General features: G+C 36.0%; 1 protein-coding gene across 2 annotated transcripts; it reads right to left on the reverse strand.

The window, feature by feature from the left end:
- Positions 1–6,883: 6,883 nt before the first annotated feature.
- IZUMO3 (IZUMO family member 3) lies at positions 6,884–10,982 on the reverse strand. Of its 2 annotated transcripts, XM_025433120.3 has the most exons (7): positions 10,515–10,982; positions 10,305–10,379; positions 10,070–10,159; positions 9,834–9,851; positions 9,294–9,374; positions 8,757–8,847; positions 6,884–8,426 (listed from the first exon to the last, which is right to left on the reverse strand). In XM_025433120.3, exons 1-7 carry the CDS (start codon positions 10,744–10,746, stop codon positions 8,291–8,293), a joined length of 723 nt encoding a protein of 240 aa, XP_025288905.1. In that variant the 5' UTR covers positions 10,747–10,982; the 3' UTR covers positions 6,884–8,290. The 2 variants fall into 2 exon arrangements, with proteins under 2 accessions (XP_025288905.1, XP_025288906.1); XM_025433121.3 differs by lacking the exon at positions 10,070–10,159.
- Between the last annotated feature and the right edge of the window lie 8,076 nt (positions 10,983–19,058).

Below are 19,058 nucleotides of genomic sequence, written 5' to 3' on the forward strand. Positions count from 1 at the left end.
ATGGAGCCCTACTTCAGGCTTCCTGTTCATCAGGGGGCTGCTTCTCCCTTTCCTCCCCACTTGTGTTCTCTCTTGCTATCTCTATCTCTCTTTCAAATAAGTAAATGAAATTTTAAGAAAAAAAAATAGCTCACATTCTGACCTTAAAGCATGTTTAAGTTGTGTATAAATAGTTGTATATAAACCATATAATTCAGAGTATACTACGCATTAGAAAAAAAGCACATGAAAAATAGACTGCATTTATATATGTGTGGAAAGATAACACTTCAAAATCTAAAATACGAAATATTCATTTAGCTATGTTTCTTATTGGAAGGGTAGGCCCTGCCTATGATCCCTGCAACCATATTAAAATAGATACTGAGATTATAAAGGACACTCTTTCCCCACATAGTCTGAAAGTTTGTGGAAAATTTATTTTCTCACTGAAGGATTATAAATAGAATCAATATAAATAAAAAAATACAAGAATCTTTGCTCTCAAGTTCCTCCATCTTGTAAAAACAAGACAAAAGAAAATATTTCCACTCCTACTGAAAGGCCATATAAACCACCTGTTCCTTTTCTTTTTTCAAAGTCTATATTTGTCAATATCGGGATCAGACAAGGCAAGAAAAGCCCCGAATGCAGTCATAAGCCAGAAAATATAATAGGTGACTCTAGGATTTATTGTTTTGTAGTACTACAATAGTCTGCCTTTGGGTTGATAACTTAATAAATCAATCTTCATTGCCTGAAACAGTTCATATACACTCCAAAGTAAGCTGTTTATGCTTTTACTTGCATTTTTAAGATTAGTCCTTCATTTATATTTTAAAAATTCTGTGCCTCTTCTAGGAATTATCTCCATGTAAATTCAGAATATAGTAGTTATCCCCTGGGGCGAGGGGCCATTATATACCGGGAGTCAACGTCAGATGGGGATGTATTTTGCAATGTTGTTTGTGTGTGTTTGTGTTCGGGTAGTTATTATCTGAAAATGTCTCCCCTGGAAGGTCTGTAAAGGGTCACAACTGGACTTTGATGTGTGGGCCAGATCTGAGGGTTAATCCCCAAGGATGTGGAAAAAAACTAACTTTTAAAGTCTGAAACAGAAAAAGCTTGCAGATTTTAAACTGTACTGTCCAATAAGGTAGCCACTTACATCCTGCATCTGTTGAGTACTTTACATATAGCTAGTGTTACTGTGAGAAACTGAATTTTTCATTTTATTTAACTTTAAGGTAGATTTAAAAACACACTGGATTCAGTGAGCAAAAAACTTTTAATGTTTGGATTGGATTTACTTTTTTAACTGTACATTTTATGATGTATAAATGCAGATCAAGTATTTCCAATTAAAAATTTCAAATTGAGATATGCTGAAAGAATAAAATACAAGCGAGATTTTGAAGACTTAGTACCAAAATAAATAAAACAGCTCATTAGCAATTTTACATAGATCACATATTGAAATGGTGTTTGAATATTTGGGTTGAAATGTATTAAAATTGATTTTACCTGTTTTTAAATATTTTTTTAATGTGGCTACAAGAAATTTTAGATTAAAAAAAATGTTTTATTTATTCACGAGAGACACAGAGAGAGAAGCAGAGAAACAGGCTCCCCACAGGGAGCTTCATGCAGGACTCAATCTCAGGACTGGGGGGATCATGACCTGAGCCAAAGGCAGATGCTCAACCACTGAGCCGCCCAGGTGCCCCAGAAATTTTAGAATTCTTTCTGTGGTTTATGTTATATTTCTATTAGATGGTGCTGTCTAAAAAAAAGGAAAGCATATGGAAATAACCATGAGATACCAAGATTGTAAATGGGATATGACAACAAAAGTGAGACACTAATGAAAAGGTAGTTATGAGTTGGTAGCTAATAAAGGAGAAGCAGGTCCTTAGCCTACCTTACTGTGTTGGCAGATGACTGGTGTAGAATATGATGCCTGGACTAGTTTAAGGGTTTAGGATTGAAAATATAACTTTTAAACCTTTGTGTCTTACAATTAATGATACATGCATTGTTGCTTTAATAGTTTTAATTATTACTAATTTTATTTTTAAGGGGAGTTACTGCATTTTCCTTCTTTTTAGCCTTCCACTGGTATTGAGTGCATTATATAGAGTCTTTGAAAGAATTTTACCACAATAAACCTTTAAAACAAAAGATACCACAAGTATAGAATGGGAAAAAGCTTAAACCAAATTTAATTTCCAAGGGTAGAGATTTTATGAAGCAGTAATATCAGCCACTTTGTTATATAAAATGTATCCCATAAACTTGATACTGGATTAAAATAATCCATTGGTCAGTTTGGAACAAATTGTATTATATTGTATCTGCCATGAAGTTCTATTGCCCTCATGTTGAATTTAAATAGACTTTCTCCCCACATAAGTGAGATGCAAATTCACTGTAGAAAAATCAGAAACACCAAAAGGCAACACAGAGAAAATAATCACTTGTAACCTACAGCACCCAGAAATAATGACTATAAATTTCCCTTGTATTTTCTTTCAACTTGATTTTTAGACAGGATTTGGTATGTCTTAACAAGCACTGCATCACAAACTCTGTAGAACTCTGTATTTAATACTTTTTGCCCCTTTCTTTGAACTCTCTTTGGACTGTTTTTATAGCTTGGACTGCAGTTATCCATTATAGAAAGAACAACTTAATAAATGATGTCTTGTTGGCTTGAAAGTATTATTCACATAGATTTCCAAAGTGACAAAGATACAACCAGAAAGTGTTTTATTCCCTAGAAGATCTTGTTGAACATTTTCTGACACTATTAGTAAGATAAAGAGAGTATAGATGAAAGAGAAAACATGAATTCTGAATCCTGAAGAGCTTGTTCTTATTACTACTTTTAGCAGAAATCATGAAGGGCCACCTCATCAGGCAGATTGATGAATCCTCATTAGGTAAAGTCTTGAAGTGTTCCAAGAGTAATGCCTCACAGAAACCCCTATAACAGTCCAAAGTGGTGGCTAGACAAACATGCCTACCTGTCATTGCTGCCTTTTGATTGGAAGGAATTTGTATTTGTTTCCTCTTTAGGAGGAAGATATACATGCGAGTATAAAATCACTGGGCAATGTTAGTGGTGCTAAATCTGAAAATGCAAACCCAAGGGCCTGAAGTTAGGCAAGCTCCTTGAGATGAAGTGGAGTGCAAAGTGCCCTTCATCTGTTCTTGAGATATTTACTTCTATCCTCTGGCTTTACTGTAGCTAATGTCCTTTTACTCAGTCATGCTATTCAACCCATTTTTAAGTGAGTTGAAAAATGAAAACATGCATCTTGAAGTTAGGAAAAGCAAAGGCTCAGTGTAATATTCCAGAGCTCCTGCGTTTATCACTTTTAAGACAATCAGATACCTAAATGCCAACATCTCCACTGCTTCTTATCCATCTTCCACCTCATCCCCATAAGGAGGGTAATCCCGGTGGGAGGGGGGAGGGGATATACTTCAGTTTCCTGATCTCTGGCATGATTTCTGGATTTAGATCAATGTCAAAAATCCTGAGAACTCTTAGAAAGCTTAGGGATTCTTCAGGTTTCTGGTCCAGTTGGCAGTGAGGAAGCCTGGTGGGACAAAGTCAACCAAGCTTTCCTGATGTACACGTGAAGGTGCTGAGAACTTCTCATAGTCCTTAAATTAGATTTCTCACTAGGAACCTGTGTGTCTGATCTAAAATTCCATGGAATGTGTTCACTCCAAACAATGTTAAGGTAGTTCTTATATCATAATTTCATGGCAATGTTGAACATCAAGCTGCAAAGTGTTTCAAAGATAAAGACTGAGGTTATCGTAGGCAATCTGGCAGACAAAGTATATGTGGTAATATTAAGAATATCTAGGATATACTCAATTCCAAATAACAACATTCATCAATGCTTCATTTACATATTCATATTTTTATTCAATGAACATTCATTTTTTTCTGTGTCAGGTATTACAAAGAACTCTATGCACAAACAGCAGATGTGATTTCTGACCTCTTGGAATCAGACTTAATTCATGGTTATATAATATCCCTTAATTCCTACCAAACCAAGAGTGGGCAGTGATTCAACATAGTTGGAAGTACTAATATAAGGTGGGGGGGGGGGTCAGGAAAATGTTCCTTGAGTAAATGATATTAAACTAATGTAAATTTTTGTGATATATTGCTAGATATTGGGAATATGAAGATAATATGGCATAGTCTCTGTCCTTGAGTTCATGTCTAGGAAAGAGATGTGCACACCACTAACAGTCCTATGTTAAAAGTGCTCTATAGAAGTCTATGGATTTGGGACTCCTGAGTGGCTCACCGGTTGAACATCTGCCTTCAGCTCAGGATGATCCCAGAGTCCTGGGATCGAGTTCCACGTTAGGCTCCTTGCGGGGAGCCTGTTTCTCCCTCTGCCTGTGTCTCTGCTTCTCTCTCTCCCTCTGTGTCTCTCATGAATAAATAAAACAATCTTAATAAAAAGAAGTATATGGATTATAGTGGATCCTGAAAGTTATGGGTAATTTGGTTTGATCATCTCAGGAAAGACTACTAGATGAGATGGCTTTAAGTGTGGATTTTGAAGCCCAATGATTTTGAAGGCTAAGGAATATTACCAGGCAATCAGGACAGGAAATAATTAAGTAAGTAATGGTTGGAGTAAGAAAAAGTCCAGTATATTGGGCAAACTCTAAGTAGAAGGGAAGGCCTAGGATGACAATTGGCCAGCTGTGAGATTGTGTATGGAGTGGGATGGTAAAATAGAAGGCATGTTGAAATATTGTATGAAAGGATTTATACTTCTCTTTTAGGAGTGGAGGAGACATTGGAGTATTTTAATTAGGAGTTTGAAATCGACTTGTGTTTGTAGACTGATTGTTCTGAGTGCAAAAGAAAGGATGGATTTGGCTTATGGAAAGGCTTGATTCAGAGAGACTGATGAGAAGGCCATTGCAATAGGCCCTAAGAGAGGAGGGAGGAACTTCAGCTGTGGCAGTAGCCAGGGAGATTTAAGAGATTTAGGAGTGAAAATCAATGCTAATTGAAGACTGACTGGCTAGGATAGATGAAGAAGAGAGAGGATTCCAGCATATGTTGATATTTCTACCTTCTGGGTGATTTATGGTATCCATAGAGCCATTCAAGATTTGGGATTTGAATCCAGACTACCACGTAGCAAGTAACCATTTGGAAGAAGTTACTTGAACTTGCCATGCCTCAGTTTTTGTTTGTACAAAAATTGCTAAAAATAATTTTGTGGGATTTATGGGAAGATAATTATGAAAATGCTTAGTGAATTGCCTTGCCCATAGTCGACATTCAGTGTGTATTTTCTCCAGTTTTGGGCATACTGAGTTTGAAATCAGTATTTTATGTCCAGATGGATATATCTAGTATGTATTCACAAACAGAGGTTGGGGACTTGGGAAGGGGGTGCAAATAAAAGCCTAAGTACTTGCAGATATAATTATTAGATGATAGTTGAAATCACTTGACTGTATGAGATTCCATCAGGTATAAGAAAGAAAAGATTCAAAGTAGATTCACTGGTGCTTAGTATCTAAATAAGTAGGTAAAGGAGGAGGAGGAGCCTCCCAAAAGTAACTAAAACACGGTTTAAAAAATAAGAACAGGGGATCCCTGGGTTGGCTCAGTGGTTTAGCGCCTGCCTTTGGCCCAGGGCGCGATCCTGGAGTCCCGGGATGGAGTCCCGCGTCCGGCTCCGGCATGGAGCCTGCTTCTCCCTCCTCCTGTGTCTCTGCCTCTCTCTCTCTCTCTGTCTATCATAAATAATAAATAAGTAAATATTAAAAAATAAGAATATTAAAAAATAAGAACAAAACCTTGAAAAAAGGAACAGATTTAAGAATATAACCTGCCTTGTATAAGAGAGGTACTTTGAGAAGGAAACCATTAGCACTCTGACAAGTCTTAGACGAGAAGTAACTTCAAGAATAAAGAGAACTCTAAATATAACAATTAAGAGATCATTGACAACCTTAGAGCAATTTCCATGTGGTGGTGAGGAGCAGAATATGATTGTGGTGAATTGAGAGAAGAGCAGAAATAGGGAAATAGTAATAAGATATAGAATGTTATTTTAAGAAATTTGGCATAGCTAGTTGGGGTGGTAGGTAGAAGTGGATAAAAGATAAAAAGAAGCCTTAATATATATTAATAGACACCAAGAAAAAAGATCTAGTATTGAGGAAGCAGAGGGAGATAAGTGATGGGAAATAAATAATGAAGGAATATTCTAGAAGAAGCTGTAGCTCAGGAAATATAATTCACAAAAGAATGCATTTGTCTGAGATGGAAGAAGATACAACCTCCTTTTGAGTCAGAATGTGAAGGAGTAAAGTTGGAAAGACTATCAATAATTAGAAATTAAGAAGCTTCTAGTATTAACCCTATTATTTAGCTTGTAGTTTTTGTGTTCTAATAACACATATTTTAATTACCTTAACTAGATTGGCTAGTACCTTTTAATGTTATCTCCACATAAAATGAATTTCTAATTTTTATTTAGTAAAAGCCAAGTGAAACCTCACCTCTGTCCCCCTACCCAAAAGACAAAAGAACCTTGGAGAATACTGATTTTTTAATAAAGTATCCCCAAGAATGATGGAATCACAAAAAATTACACTATCCATGCAAGGATCTCAGACTATCAGAGAAATATCTTACTCTAATTTATATATCTTACGGTAATATTAGAGCTAAACTGTATGCAATGTTGACACCAGGGCATTGGAGTATATATTAACGCTTAAATATCCTTTTTTAAAATGTTAACTGTTAGCTCAAGCTTAAATTAGGATTGTAAGCAATTAATTTTGTATCATGTTTACATTTGAAAACAGAAGTACCATAAGACCTTTCCTAGTAAATGAACACAGTTTAATTAGATCATCTCCATTTTATTGTATTACAAACACATAAAAACACAAAACAACCAGCCCCTCCTCATTCTGGCAATTCTAGAAATGATAGACCAGGCTCTGGATTTATATTATAAAACAATTACAGTAAATTCCACAGGTATAAGAATCATACACTTGAAAAACATAGTCCAAAGCTGTTGGGAATTCAACCCGCGGCATCTCAAAGTCTTTCAAAGGAGTAAGACTATACAAAACAGTTATATTTAAATTTTATCATCACGTGGGGTTTTGTAGTAGTCTCTCCTTGGTCTTCATCACTTCTCTATCTTCTGCCTGGATAATCTCAGTCATATTTTTATGGTCACTACTTGATTTGTTCAGGTGCTTTGAAACACATTCCATTAGATTTTATCTTTTTGCTATATTCATACATATAAACTCAAACACTCATGAATGAATATCTGAATTAATTATTGATAGTACAATACAGTCAATACTTTGTATTTTCAAAACTGATCTTGGGCCTTTTCCATCAAACTGACGTGTTCTCCTGTATTTCCTACTTTAGTCAAGGATACAACCAAGTACCAGACACTTAATCTGGGGAGAGATCACAGTTTTGCATTCCAGGTAAACATGAAATGTTGTATTTCATTTTAGGCTTTTCCTTAAGCGTGGCTGTTTTTTCAATAGTTGTGCTCATGCCATTTAAATTTCCTTAAAGAACATTAGCAATTGCTATTTTTTTCTTCTTATGTCAATATTGATAATCTATACTTGTGTTAAAAGTATTCATTTCATCCAAATTTTAAGATTATTGTGAGAATTCAGTTAGATATAGATTTAAAGCACTTATTAGGGTGCCATCCATGTAAGAAGTATTCAATAGAAACAAAGAAATAGAAATTAATATTCAATTCAGTCATGGGACATATATTTAGAGGAAAATGGGGCAATTCTCAACTACTCAAAATAATATTTTGGATGTGTGTGTGAGATAGCATGATGAACATTAAATGTTTTGTATCATCAAAGAAATTGTCCACATTGAGCCAAATGATAAATACAAAAGCAGTAACAAAGTAAAAAGAACTAAGAAGCAGTCTTAGAAATTGAAATATTCTAATTACAGCCACTAATGAGAGTTACCAACCATGCATTCTTATGCAATGTATATCATCTTTATGTACATTGCAACATACCAGCATTCCATTCTGTACAACTCTGGGTATATCATTTGCCCTCTCACTGCTTCCATTGCCTCAGGATAGCATAAGGATCTTTACTAGAGAAACTCTATTTCAGTTTTAAAATACTATGACTTTTATGACCACAAAACAGCTTAATTCTGAGTTTTCTGTTCTGTGTCAACATGTAAGAGAATTGTGAAAGACCTCCTGTGTCTGTGTATTTATTTTCTGATTCCAAAATCATCCATCTTGTCATCTGTCATGCCCATTAATTCTTCAAGTTTCTTCTCCAAATATTTCTTTAATGACCTTCGTATTGCCTTCATTTTCCTCCGATGAGACACACAGATATAGAATCTAGAGCAGAGAAACAACATAATCCCAACTTCAATATTAGTAAGGCATCTCATTAAGACAGTTACATAATCATACTTTCCCCTTCTTTCCCCTTCTTTTTCTGGATACTGCTCCAGGAGTTTCCTCATACTTAATTTCACCTCCTCTGTTTCCTGTGGTCCAACTTGTATCCCATAAACTTCCATCCATTTCATTCCTGTCACTATTGTATCCCAAACTTTGAAATGACTTCTTTCCCCTTATTGCCATTGGGAGGTAGGGGAGGATTGGACAGTGTCTTTGCCAAAGGAATGCTTGACCCAATGTGTGTTTGGAGGGAGGAAAACTCACAGTAACAAAGCACTTCCCAATATCACAACTTCTGCTAGTAATATCAGAAATAGTGCAATCTCTCGATTCTCAGCCTTCCTTGAATCCTCTTCTGGAGGGAGAAAAAGGAAAATAGAAAGTGAATTTGGGAGAAGAAAAATACTAATTTGAGAGAACTTGATCCGTGGTAGATGGGTCTTTTTAAACATCAAATAATTTTCTCTGTTCACTGCTTCCATCACCGCTTCCGTCACTGTTTTCTGGTTATTCTGATCTTTATTACTCTTAGGTCCTTAGGCTCTATAAAAAGTTTGCCCTTACTGCCACTATCCTAATTTTTCCATTTTCAGTCCTGCCTTTTCATTTCTTAGCCATTCAGTTGATCCAGTGCCCAGTAATTCATCTTGGTACACATTTTGCCCAATATTTTCGCTCTGATTTCTTACATTAGCATGATCTGCATAGCAGGTGCTCACCAAATATTTGCAGAATAGATCAACGAGCAACTCAGTACTTGATCCCTGACCCCTTCAAATTCCACACTACAATCTTTGTTACCTCCACAATACTCTCCTCTGAAGCATCGGGAAGTGATGCGAAGACAGGTCCAACAATCCAGGACAGGACCTTCAATCACGACTGATAAAGAGAAGAAAAATAACAGAAGGGGGCAATGGCATGGAGTTTTCTTAGCTCAGGCATCAAGTATGGATTAGATCTCAGGCATTTCCAGGACTCTTAATGTTATATTGTGAATTTCTTCTTCCCCTAACAATCAAATTTCTTGATGGGTCAAAACCTTCTGTAACTTAAGTCAGATCTTTGGGGAAGAAGTGGGAAAAATGATGCCTCAGGGTATATTGGTCCTTTGGATTATAAACTATACTATAGAAGGCCTCTAAGCACCTCCAAACTCTGTGTGTTTGAGATTTCATGAGATAAATTTGTTGTCAGATGTGACTGGCATTCCTACCCCCATAATCACAACTCTAAGAATTGGGTTCTCAATATGACAGGGGGTAGAGATATGGCCATATAGAGCAAATGAGATGGGAAAATATGGACTGAATTAAAAGGTGTCTCATGTATTTTACTTACCGCAATCTTCAGAACAAGCTAAAAGAGAATCAGAAAGTTCTAATGAGCCTATAATCAACATAGAGTTCGCCATATTTATACCCAATAGTTTTTTTTTTTTTGGTTAGCCATGAAGTTCCAGCCACCCCTCCATCCATTCTAAATAACTGTAATATGAAACCACCTTCCTCATCTCACCCTTATTTCCTATTCCTTTCACATAATTTCAGTGTTGTTAGATAGACATCTTTTATTACCAACTTCAGAGAAGTTCTTTAATATCTCTTTCAGTTTGGATTCCAAGTTTTGGCGGACATCGAGAAGCTTGCCTTGAAGGATAAAAGCACCTAAGAGGGGGGTGGAAAGGACATCAGAAACTAGGGGTATTCCCTTCAGAACTTAATCCTAATTGTTTTGCCTTGTTTTTCCCAGTGAAGTTTCCTTATACTTGCTTGGGCAACACAATCTTTTAACACTGAAACAGTAGCTCACCTTTAAATGTTTCATTGCCCAGTTTATAAAGTTCATTCTTCAGCCATGTTCTTAACTTGGTAACCTTTTGAACAGCTAGAGAGGAGTAAAAGTACATGTAGGGGAATAATTACATCCGCGGAGGAAATTATGTTGACCCAGGTGCACTCTTCCCTGCCTCCCCTTCTCCCTTTAACCCACAAAACTCTCAGGGACTGAAACTTCCCTCACCCAACACCCGAAGCATCTTGTCCCTGTGGGAGACTTTGAAGCTTAAACGGATCATCTCCTTAATCTGTCGTTCAAGCAGATGAATTCGGCCGGGGACTTCTGAGGGTATTAACTTTGCCAGCAAGGACCTAATATCTTCTGTGAATTTGGGGTCACATTCCAAGCAGCCTTTGACCCCATGGAAGGCTGCCAGGGACAGAGGCAGGAATAGAAGTAACCACAGGTCTCCCATTTCCTTGCCCCAACAGCCGGTTGTCCTGGCAACTAGTTCACCTAGTTTCCTTTTCTTCAAAAATCCAGGAATAAGAGCTGTGTCTTGGATAGTCTGACTTCCCCTTCCCTTTCATTTCCATCCCACTTCTAGGCAATATCATTTCCCCAAGGATCTTCAGTTGTTTTCCGACTTTTGTCCTTCATTCCAGAGAGAGGGAACTGCCAGTTGGGAAGCAGATACCTGAGTTCTGAGTGTAGAACAGAGAGAGAGAGAGAGAGATCTTGAGCTCACACAAGCAAAGTTCCATACAGAGACAGAACTCAGAAAAAGATTTGCTTTAGGTTTCTCCTTTACTTGTGTCTTCAGTAAATTCTCATATCCCTCCTGACAATAGGAGTAGTGTCTCAAGAAAGAGATCTCATAGGCCCGTAGAGACTGCTCAACCAAAATTTTACTTCTATAGAGGAGGTAAGAAAAGCCTGAAATATTGAGTTGCTTGGGGTCCTAGTCCCTGATGGTAGTAGGATTGTTGAAAATTAGCAATGGGTATCTAGATGTAATTGATAGCATTGATAATAGTTTTGATATAATTGATAACTTCTCAGAAATGTAAGCTATCTTTGTCTGTAGGATGATTTCTCCAGCCATGCTCTATAACCTTTTTATATCATTCTTATAAAGTGTCTCGAGCAAGGAGACAAGAAACAACCGTTGAGGAGTACACGGTGATGCGCGGATCCTGTAACACCCAGAGCCCATTAGTGGGAACATGTTAAAAATACTTACGGTGAAATGTGAGGCATGTAAGAAAGTAACCACAGTTATCATGGGCTGCTGTCTCAGGACACCTTGGAAGGAGCCCAAATAAACACTTCATTTTAGGGCTCTTTGAATAAAAATATTTTTTGTTATTTGAAGAAATTAGGCTACTTTATAGACTTTTCAGGGTACCAGTAACCTCTTCTCTGTTAAATTGCTTGTATGTCAGTGATCACCTGGAAACAGGAAACCCTGGGATCTTAAAAGGTTAGTGGTAGAATTGAGAGCTAAGGTATGGGAATTTTATGGATTTGAAAAGTTATGAGGGAAGTACAAAGAACTACTACTAATTATATGCCTACCATGTGCCAGATATGGGATGTGCTAAACACTTCTGATTATTGCAAGTCCTGATGGCACAGCAATACTTTGAGAAATTATCTCAATTTTATAGATAAGATTCTGAGGCTCAGAAATGTGAAACAACCCTTTCTACAAAATATTTTAAGTAGTTATGGAACCGGGATTTGAAATCATGTCTGTCTGACTCCAAATTCTTTATACTTCATTCACTGTCTCTCAACATTTTCTGGGCTAATGCAGAAAATTATTTCTTGGAATTTGATAAATCAGAGGATTGCAAGGGGAGGGGGCAATTCAAATTCTCTGATGATCCAAATCCACACTTCTGCTCTGATTTTATTTTCCCTTGGCTAGATGATCTCATCTTTAGATGATCCTCCATAGGATTTGTACATGCTGAGGTCTGAAGGCTTTTGAGGTAATGGGATTAAACTAATTCTGGAAACCAAAGTTGGAGACTTAAAAGGGGCTAAAACTTGGCAGGCAGATAGCCAGGTATGAGGAAAAAGTATTCTTTAAGGGAAAATATACATTATAGATGAGATATTTTCCAGTTAACAGTACATACTTTTACTTTCCGCTTGGACACTTAAAGAGAATATGATGGCATATTACTGACTAATTCTGTTCAGTGGAACATTATCTTGACCCGGACCACGTGCTCTACTATTTTTATCCTTGCCTTATTCTTCCAGCTTAATTTGCAGTACAGGTTTTTTAGGATTTGAGAAAAAAAATAATTCAACTTTTGGATAGTCTTGGGGAAACTGAAAATAGCAAGCTACTTTCTAAAAAGACAGAACTTATAATTGATGGGGACATATAAAAAGGAAAATAATGGAGGAAATAGTAAACAAATAATAATTGAGTGAGCTGATGATAAAGGCAGAGGTATATACTAGAGGTCTATAGGAAGACAGAACACCACTATATTTGGAGGAATTTCTTCTAGAGAGGCCGGATCTAGGACACTAGAAACAACAGGTAATGAATGTATGGTGGGAACTAAGAATCCAGCAATATTCAAGATACTTTAGGAGAAGCATCCTGAAAGTACTGATGATGAAGTGGATGATACATGAGAAAATAACTATAGTTACCCTGGGCTAGTTCTTTAAATTCAGTAAATGTAAACTATTTGAATTTTGGAAAAGAGCTGTCTGGAAATTGATAATATAATCACATTACTTGATTGAAATAATATTACTCGCATCTAGGAGGTAAAGATAATACCCAAATCCTTCATTGATTATTCTAATATTTGGTTTGGGTTGGCATGGAGGGGATATGATTTATCATAAGTGTGAATCTGTAGAATAGCTAGCCAAACTATTTGCTTAAAATAGCATAACAGAAATATAGTAGCATATGCATTCGTAATATTTTTACCAAATATATATTTATACATTTGTAATTCTTAGATAAGATTCGTACTTATTCACAAATAAAATATATGTTGTATATATTCTTTTTCTATAAAACAATTAGTTCTAATAGTCCTTTTTAAAGGTTATGGAATCAGTGTTTTATAGCATTTGGCCTTTGTCACGAATCATATGATACAATGGGATTTAAAATCTAAAAATCAAATCTAAGAAACAAGTCTTATAAAGAAAAGCAAGCTTTTTGTGATAATTTCCCCTCAATCCATAGTAAATCTGTTCCCAGATATATACAAAAAAACTAAAAATAATCTCTGTGGCTCAAGCTTCTTAAAGCCTCTTTTCCTGTGGATTATTTGTTCTAATTGAGCCATGATGCATTGCTTCCCATCTGTAGCACTTCAATGGATATCCTAGAAGTTTGGCAAATAATCCAGATACCTCTTGTAGTCAAGTGAGATTAAATTATTTCCTGACTATAGTCTGAGACTAGGAAGCCCATACTTGGTATCTGGCCATGTCATAAGCTGTCTAGGCAGCATAATAACCATAATTATAAATGTTGAAATAATTACTATCTTCCAGATCCTTCACATGTAATGTGACTTTAATATTTTCTTTATGCCTGTCCATTTATACTCCATTGTCATTAAGCCAGCTTTCCCCCCCATATTCTACTCCTTTAGAGAAAGTCATAAGGTTGGAGCTTGGAAGACTTTGAAGGAATCTCTATCTGTTATGAAATCAAATGAAAAGAATGGATAAAGAAGATGTGGTCTATGTATACAATGGAATATTACTCAGCCATTAGAAATGACAAATACCCACCATTTGCTTCAACATGGATGGAACTGGAGGGTATTATGCTGAGTGAAGTAAGTCAATCGGAGAAGGACAAGCATTATATGGTCTCATTCATTTGGGGAATATAAATATTGTGAAAGGGAATAGAAGGGAAGGGAGAAGAAATGGGTAGGAAATATCAGAAAGGGAGACAGAACATAAAGACTCCTAACTCTGGGAAATGAACTAGGGGTGGTGGAAGGGGAGGAGGGCGGGGGGTGGGGGTGAATGGGTGACGGGCACTGAGGTGGGCACTTGACGGGATGAGCACTGGGTGTTATTCTGTATCTTGGCAAATTGAACACCAATAAAAAATAAATTATTAAATTAAAAAAATAAAAAAAAAGAAAAGAAAAGCTGATCCTCTCAGTATGAATGGGAAGAACAGGGGAGACAACAGCAAAAGGTTTGTGTCCTAACCTCTTCTCTCAGAAGGAAAGATTATATTAGTTAGGTTAAAGGGAATACGGTAGGAAAGAGTAGCTTTTGTCCTATATCCTTGAAGAACTACAAAGGCTACACCAGTTATGCACATATGACAACTGCACTTGAGGAAAAATAGTAGCATGTCACAACTGGTTAATAGAAGGCACTCCTGAGACATGCTAGTTACCTTGTGTTGTGGAAGGACCACTATGCCTCCATTGGTTGCTAGACAAGGATGTGTAAGTAAACTCAGAATCTGACTGGGAAACTTGGCGGTGTGTATCATCAAGATTTCAGGTAATGGGACCTTGTCTGAAAGATGGATAGCAAATCACTAGGTCAGGAAAGGAAAAGGTATCTGCAGCAAGCCCTAAGACTTGACAGGGTCAAGTTGTCAGGAAAGTCAGCCTGACCCTGAGGAAATAGAAAACAGGCCCAAAGTGCTCTGCATGCACTGTCCTAGAAAATACAATAAGATTCAGAGATGGGGTGGTACCAACCTTGTCTTAGAAGATACCAACACATTAGCAATGAATGAAAACAAATATACTCAAAGTTTTAAAAAAAAAGTAATTCAAGGGAACACATATTAGTGAAGAAATTCACTGGATGATATGCTGAACAGGAAAAGGCAGGGGTTTTAAATAGGAAATGTTCATGGTGATTTTACTTACTACCACTTAGTGTGCTTAATAAGATGGATTGAATTCATAGTTGAACTGGTAGTTAACACAAGCTTGATTTATCAGTGATTAGGACAAGTGTTTTCTTAGGCCCAAGAGAAGTCTAGAATCCCAGAGTTACTCCATGTTCATGGTTCCTTATTAGTTTTGGGAAGTTAGAGCCAGTTGGAGTAAAACATAACAATTGTCCTATCTCCCGGGCAAATGCTGCTGTCAGTGCAAACTTTCCTCTATGTACTATATATTCAAGGGTCCCTTCAACCATAGGGGTATCCATGAATTAACATAGGCCTCCCACCTTTCCATTCCTATATCCCTTTTTTTTTGAAATAAGCAGGGGAAGGAGATATAAAAGAATGATTTTTCCAAAAAGTATTTATTTACCAAAAAAAGTATTTAAATATCAGATGGAATTGAATTTATCGTATTCTGTTGTTACTGCTTTATTTCTTTGTTCTCCTGTGAGGTGAGAAGTGAGGAAACTCAGAGAAATCTCAGACCAGTTATGGAACATGAAGAAGCTATATCTCCTTTCTATATGTGAGAATAGTTTAAATAAATGTGTGACCTTGCAACATAAACACCATAATACTTCATTCTCAAAACAATCTTGTATTACTATTTCCACTCTGTAAAATATGAGCCTGATATTCAGAGACATTAAGGAAAGTGTAAGGGAAAGATTTGTAATAACACAAATTTGTCTGCTTTCATAGCCCTATATTTCCAAAATACCAAAATGTTTCTTGAGTAGAGTTAATCCAAGGTACAATGATCATTGCCTCAAATTAGTTAGAATTTCCTAAAGGAAATTATTTTTGCAAGAAAAGGAAATTTTTTTTACTTCCCATTAGTTTATTTTTTTAAATAAGTGGAGTTTATAATCCTAATTAACTTTTTATATTTCTCCCATATTCAATTCTTTTTTCCCCCTAATTACTTGAATAAGGGATTTAAAGAATATTTATATTTTACTGTAGCTTGTTTGCTTGTCAATTGCAGTACTCAATTTTCTTTAATACCACATATAAAAAGGCACAGATGTTAATCTAGTTTACCTTAAAAAATACCAGGAAAATATAATATTTTTTCTTTTCTACCTTCAGAGAAGATTAAGACAACAACACAACTATAAGGACACAATAGCCAACAACCAGTAACATCATTGAACACATAGTCGGTAATCCAATAGTGTTTTATATTCATTACATGCATGATCTTATAAAATCCTCATGCTAAGAGGTTTGTACTGTCATTGCCATTTAGAGATGAGAGAACTGAGACTGAGTAGTTAAGTATTCTGTAGGAGATCACACAGCTCTCAGGTGGTACAGCTTGCATTCTTAACCTCATTTTGACTGATTCCCCACATATATTCTTTTAACCATTAAACTCTCTCTTTTCCTTTATTAGCCCAAACAAAACAAAATAAAACACAAAAATGAATGCCCTGCTCCTGTGCATAATGAATTGACACATTTATGGAAAGCCCAACACTTAGTGGGTGAGGCATGGTGACATAGTATATGGCAGTACATTTACTACTACTACTACTACTACTACTACTACTACTACTACTACTACTACTTCTTCTTCTTCTTCTTCTTCTTCTTCTTCTTCTTCTTCTTCTTCTTCTTCTTCTTCTTCTTCTTCTTCTTCTTCTTCTTCTTCTTCTTCTTCTTCTTCTTCTTCTTCTTCTTCTTCTTCTTCTTCTTCTTCTTCTTCTTCTTCTTCTTCTTCTTCTTCTTCTTCTTCTTCTTCTTCTTCTTCTTCTTCTTCTTCTTCTTCTTCTACATTTATTTCCAATTCTGGTCCTTGTAGGAACTTCAAAATATCAAGTCAAGGGAGAATTTTTTTTTTTCAAGGGAGAAATTCTTAATTGAATTTGAAGTTCAGGGTCACCACCCTTTAATAAATGATCTTACTGCTGATAATTCCTTTGCATTATACTACCCCTTATTAATATAACATTGTATATTTGGAGCTTTCTCTATTTGGAAAGTTCTCTGTTATCTTGTTTTGAAATGACTGAGTTTCTTCTTGATTTTCTCTAATTTGCTACATAAATATTTTATGCTTAAATACAATCCCCTTTAAGCAGTATAGCTATATTAGGTTACTAATCAGTTTGTTTGAAGTTAGATATAATTTCATTATATCTTTCAGGGTCTTTTGTAAAAGGGTCTAAATAAGATGTACTGTCTTCCTGTTTACCACGTAATGACATAAGAAGAAACTGAGTAAGTCAACTCCCAGGCAGGATGGTTTTAATTCAGTGGAGGAAAGGTCTTAGTGGAATGGGTTATTGATATTAACTCTTGGAACAAGCTATTATAAGTAGATGTGGAATCTCCATTACTAGAGGAAGTTATTGGGTGTTGGGAAGTCTTGCCTGGTGGTTTGGGTTTAATTGAATGAGGTTCCTTCTAGCTGACAAAGCTACTATGATATACAGAGAATGTAACTTGAGAAGTATGTTTCATATTTGTTTTTCCTTAAATTTATTGGAAGTTTAATAGATATATGGTAAATTTCATTTTCAAAAATAGAAATTGTGGTATTACATATACTAGATGGGGAAAGAGTTTGTGAGGTTCTGTACTCTAGAAATTATTGCCATTTTTAGCATAAGCATAGTTACCATAATTGATTCTAGAAACCACTCCAAATCAGTTTTTAAATGGTATGGGGACTATTTGAGAGGAAAAATATAAAATGTTTTCCAGTTGCAGCTACATAAGAATTTCCCATTTCATTTTCTTGCCTTGGTGCTAAGAAGAGACCTTGACAAAGTGTGCATTGACCACTTCTCATTTATGCCAGGTGTAGCTCTATGTCTGAAGGGCATATGCGATAAATTGGTCATACATTATCTCATTTGCAGTCTGAGTTTTATGAGCTCCTGTAAAACAATTACCATATATACATTTTACAATAAATGGGCAAACAAAGTGGTTGCAAACAATATGGAAAAGTCAATAATTAATTTCAGATTTCCAAATGTAGCAGAGACACTGGAGCTTTCTTTTCTTTTCAAAGAGATGGCTTCTTTGTTAGGAATATGCAAGCATGTTAATTCATTACTGTGTGGTTTCTCTTTTTCCAAAGCTTGTTGAAGGCCTAATTTATGTGCAAGACTGAAAGCTGTTTAAACGGATAATATGCCTCCTTCATGAGAAATACCACCCCTTTATGCTCCATTAAATTCAGACGTTGACTCTATAAGCTACGTACCAATTATTTCTTTCCAGAAACAGCAGCATAGTTTTTTTCACAAAGGACAACAGATTATTGCAGGCTGCTATTAATCTCCACATAGTCCACAGAATACATAGGACACTAGGGAGAAAACAATTGAGTAGCTATTTTAACATTTGCAAAACTGCTATATGCAGAGGAAATAAAAAAGAGATGCTTGTCTGTTTGCTACTTGTAAATTATTTCAGGTGTTCACCTCCAAAATATAAAAAAAGCCCTTAAATTAATCAATAATGACCTGCTGACATTGAAGCAGTGCCTGTGGATGAACACAGATGGCTCTTTATCTGGTTGATCTTTGTTTTCCTCAACATCATGTATTGCTACCACTGTAAAGTCCTTCTGCATGCTCCATTAGTTGGATGCTGCAGTAAGTTAAATGCCTATTAGCGTTTTGAAGCAGGTTCTTTTATGATAACAGTATTGTTTGGTGCATGGAAACGGGTTAATTCTCAGTAAAAACTAGAAAAATATACTGGTCCATGGCATAACCTGACATAGGCTAGAATTTAATATAATGACTGTGGATCATTTTGGAGTGTATAAATCACTCTAACATGACTGTCTTCAAAGCTATTGTTACTGATACTGGCCTAACTATCAAAATTGAAGGAAA

Source organism: Canis lupus, chromosome 11 (genome assembly GCF_003254725.2).
Source record: "Canis lupus dingo isolate Sandy chromosome 11, ASM325472v2, whole genome shotgun sequence".
Classification (NCBI taxonomy): domain Eukaryota; kingdom Metazoa; phylum Chordata; class Mammalia; order Carnivora; family Canidae; genus Canis; species Canis lupus.

Coding starts and splice junctions, on each gene's coding strand:
- IZUMO3 (XM_025433120.3), bottom strand. CDS start 10,746: ATGGGAGACCTGTGGTTACTTCTATTCCTGCCTCTGTCCCTGGCAGCC. Junction 10,160..10,304: donor GGGCAATGAAACATTTAAAG/GTGAGCTACTGT, acceptor CCCCCCTCTTAG/GTGCTTTTATCCTTCAAGGC. Junction 8,427..8,756: donor TTGGGAAGTGCTTTGTTACT/GTGAGTTTTCCT, acceptor TCTCTGCTCTAG/ATTCTATATCTGTGTGTCTC.